This window comes from Miscanthus floridulus, unplaced genomic scaffold, assembly GCF_019320115.1.
Source record: "Miscanthus floridulus cultivar M001 unplaced genomic scaffold, ASM1932011v1 os_1094_7_8, whole genome shotgun sequence".
Taxonomy (NCBI): Eukaryota; Viridiplantae; Streptophyta; class Magnoliopsida; order Poales; family Poaceae; genus Miscanthus; species Miscanthus floridulus.
In genome coordinates this window covers 37,059-40,000 of record NW_027097523.1, presented here as the reverse complement: position 1 = coordinate 40,000, position 2,942 = coordinate 37,059, and the positions used below count along the sequence as shown (strand labels likewise).

Below are 2,942 nucleotides of genomic sequence, written 5' to 3'. Positions count from 1 at the left end.
TTGGACCAAATATAATTGTAAGCCAAATTTATAATTTACAAAGCCCATTTATAAGTAAAGTTAACATCAATTTCTAGACCAATTTTTTTCGGCCTATTTATTTAGTGGGCCAGAAAAGGCCTAGCCCATTTAAACATGTAGAGAAAACAGTCTTTTCAGCATCCATACATAATCAGCTCATTTCAACTTCTATTACATAACAGCCCATTTTGGCATCTATTACATAACAGCCCATTTCGGCATTCATTACATAATAGCCCATATATAATCTGTACATTCATCAATCAAAGCCCTTACGCATTCATCAAATCATCCAGAATCTCATTCATATATATAATCCGTAGATGCATCACAACCCATACACATTCATCGATCATCCAGATCTCATTCCAAAGGATAGATAAATATGATCACATCCATCAGAAATTTTACAAATCCTAGATAACACATTTTCACATAGCAAAAAGACAACACTAATAAGATACATAGCAGAAATTAATATGGTCTGAACCAGATCAGACATGTCTCAAAATAACAGCACTACCAATGTTTGTAGCATAATCTGAACTAGATTAGCCAAGTCTCATATAATAGCACTACCAAATATTTGTAGCATAAAATAATATGGTCTGAGTAGCCAAGTTTCAAAATCAGACATCTAACCATATGCATCTGCAAACTTACAGAGTTAAAGGAATGGCCTTACTCTTTACTGAACATGCGACGAAAGAAAGCATTCGTCTCATCTTGTGCCTTCTTCAACTCATCTTGTGCCTTCTTCAACTGCTCTGTCTCTTCTAACAGCCTACGTCTTTCATTTTCTGATTCCTCCACCTTCTTCTTCAAAGTCTCCATCTCATCCTTTAGTTCTTCTTTGTCTTGCTTTCCAGCTGCAACTTCTGCTTCAAGTTCTATAACCTGTGCATCATTAATGGCTTTGGAGCTTCTCTTGGGGGCTGCTAGCTGAAGGCCAATATTTTGAAGAAATTTTGATTTCGGCAACACTTGCGCAACAACTTCAGCAGGGGTCTTTACAACTTGGCCATCTTCTACAGGTGCAGCAGCGATGGATTCCATTTCAGCCTAAAAACATCAACATATTAGTAAGACAGTTCTGAAATTAATTATCGACTAATATATTTAAGACCAACAGAAAGGTGGTCATAATTGATAGTAGTGTTGCTCAAATAAGTGAATGCAAGCTTTGTAAAACAGATGTACAATTAAGGTTCACATTAAAGGCCATTTAAAGCACGAAAACATTTTTCCAACTGAATATTTTATCATAATTGAGCATGACACAGATGACTCTTCCCGATTCAATATAGTGAGATCATTTATGCTACAAACTATTACACTACAGTTTGGGATGATGACTCACTACAGTACAGGTTGGGAATTTGGGAATATTTCTGTTTTGGCAGTGTCTACAAGTTTACATGTGCTATTAAGAGAGTTTCTGGACAGCAGTGACATCATGCAGTACAATCTTGCCAGATTAGCATGAATAAGCTACTGCTACACATGCAACAATTGATCATTGTTCCTTGGAACAGCAGGAAGCATGTACAAGTTGCTGCTACATATGAACAGGAAGTTGCTGCTACACATGAACAAGTTGTTGCTCTGTGTCTCACAAGTAACAGCAGGAAGCATGTACACATTATAGACTCAACTAAAACCAGTAACATATGTTCAGATATATATATAGTTCAAAATAGAGCTTGTACTTACAATAGCTTCCTTTGCAGACTCATTAAACCCAGTCTTGCTGCTGCACTGCCTTGAAAAGATCTATTGCACTGGGTGGTTCATCTTTATATTTCTCTTGCTTCTAAAATTATTCACAAACATTTTGTAGGTGTAAGATTATAAGAATAATTGTTCAATGATGAATGATTGTAACACAATATTTCCATATCTTACCAAGGCATGGGTTGTCGCAATATAGCACCGAGATCCTGTCATCTGATGAAACCTTACTTTCTCACGGTTAAGTGCATTTTTTGCACACTTGTCCTATGAGGAACAATTTAGTAAGCAGGGAAGAATGGCTATAGAGAGAGATAAAAATTAGATGAATTTGAAACCAGATTTGCTAAGATATTCAACAAACATCAACACTCTTTAAGTGTAGTTGAATTTATGTCCACAACAAGTTATTAACCTAAAACAGTTTGAAAAACAGAAAGTAATCACAGCCAGAGATTGTGCCCTATTCTAGAAGACCAACTGCAACACAACCCTATATGTTGTCGCTAAAATATAATGAGCTGCAGTTGTATTGAGTGCAGCCCAATAGGCTCATTAATATCTAATGACCACACAATTATCAGGGTAACAAGCCAAGTAACTTCAGGTATAATTATAAAGATGGCCTACTGTATACAGTCTAATCTAGCATAGCTACAGAATCTTAGACACAATCAAATTGGTGTACAATACGAAGAAATAAACTCAAACATGCAACAAACCAATGCAAGAAAAATAAATGGCTTAAGAAAGCAATTGACCAACATGCCTTGTGCTTTGGGCTTGACCACATCTCCACCAGCTCTCTCCATTGATCATTAGTCGTACTCTTCAATGGTGATGTTGTTCTAACTTTGTCTACTGGTACACCATTGAAGTAAAGCTTCTTCAAATTGTACCTCATTTGTCGTGTTCCAGTCCTGAGCAAATCAGCACATGCCTCTTTGACTGGCTTGCTGTCAGTATCAATTGCTAATTGATTCTAGTTGACAACATGTCAAGAGCATGTGCATCAGAAAATAGGTGTTAGAAGTATATAATGTGATAGAAAAATTTTAACATTAACCTGATAGAAAACTTTAGAAAATCACAATGCAACAGCAGGCAAGAGCACAAGGTTCTAAATTGGCAGTCAATAGAAAAGTACCAGGGACAAAATGTTTATAGAAGGTTCTAAATTTTTAGAATGT

The 2,942-nt window shown here is 36.1% G+C and overlaps 1 protein-coding gene across 1 annotated transcript; it reads right to left on the bottom strand.

Annotated features, from left to right (window-relative positions):
* Positions 1–702: 702 nt before the first annotated feature.
* On the bottom strand, positions 703–2,656 carry LOC136533687 (uncharacterized). The gene is made up of 3 exons (XM_066526229.1): positions 2,522–2,656; positions 1,927–2,019; positions 703–1,083 (listed from the first exon to the last, which is right to left on the bottom strand). The coding sequence occupies exons 1-3, from the start codon at positions 2,654–2,656 to the stop codon at positions 703–705; spliced, it is 609 nt and encodes a 202-aa protein (XP_066382326.1).
* Between the last annotated feature and the right edge of the window lie 286 nt (positions 2,657–2,942).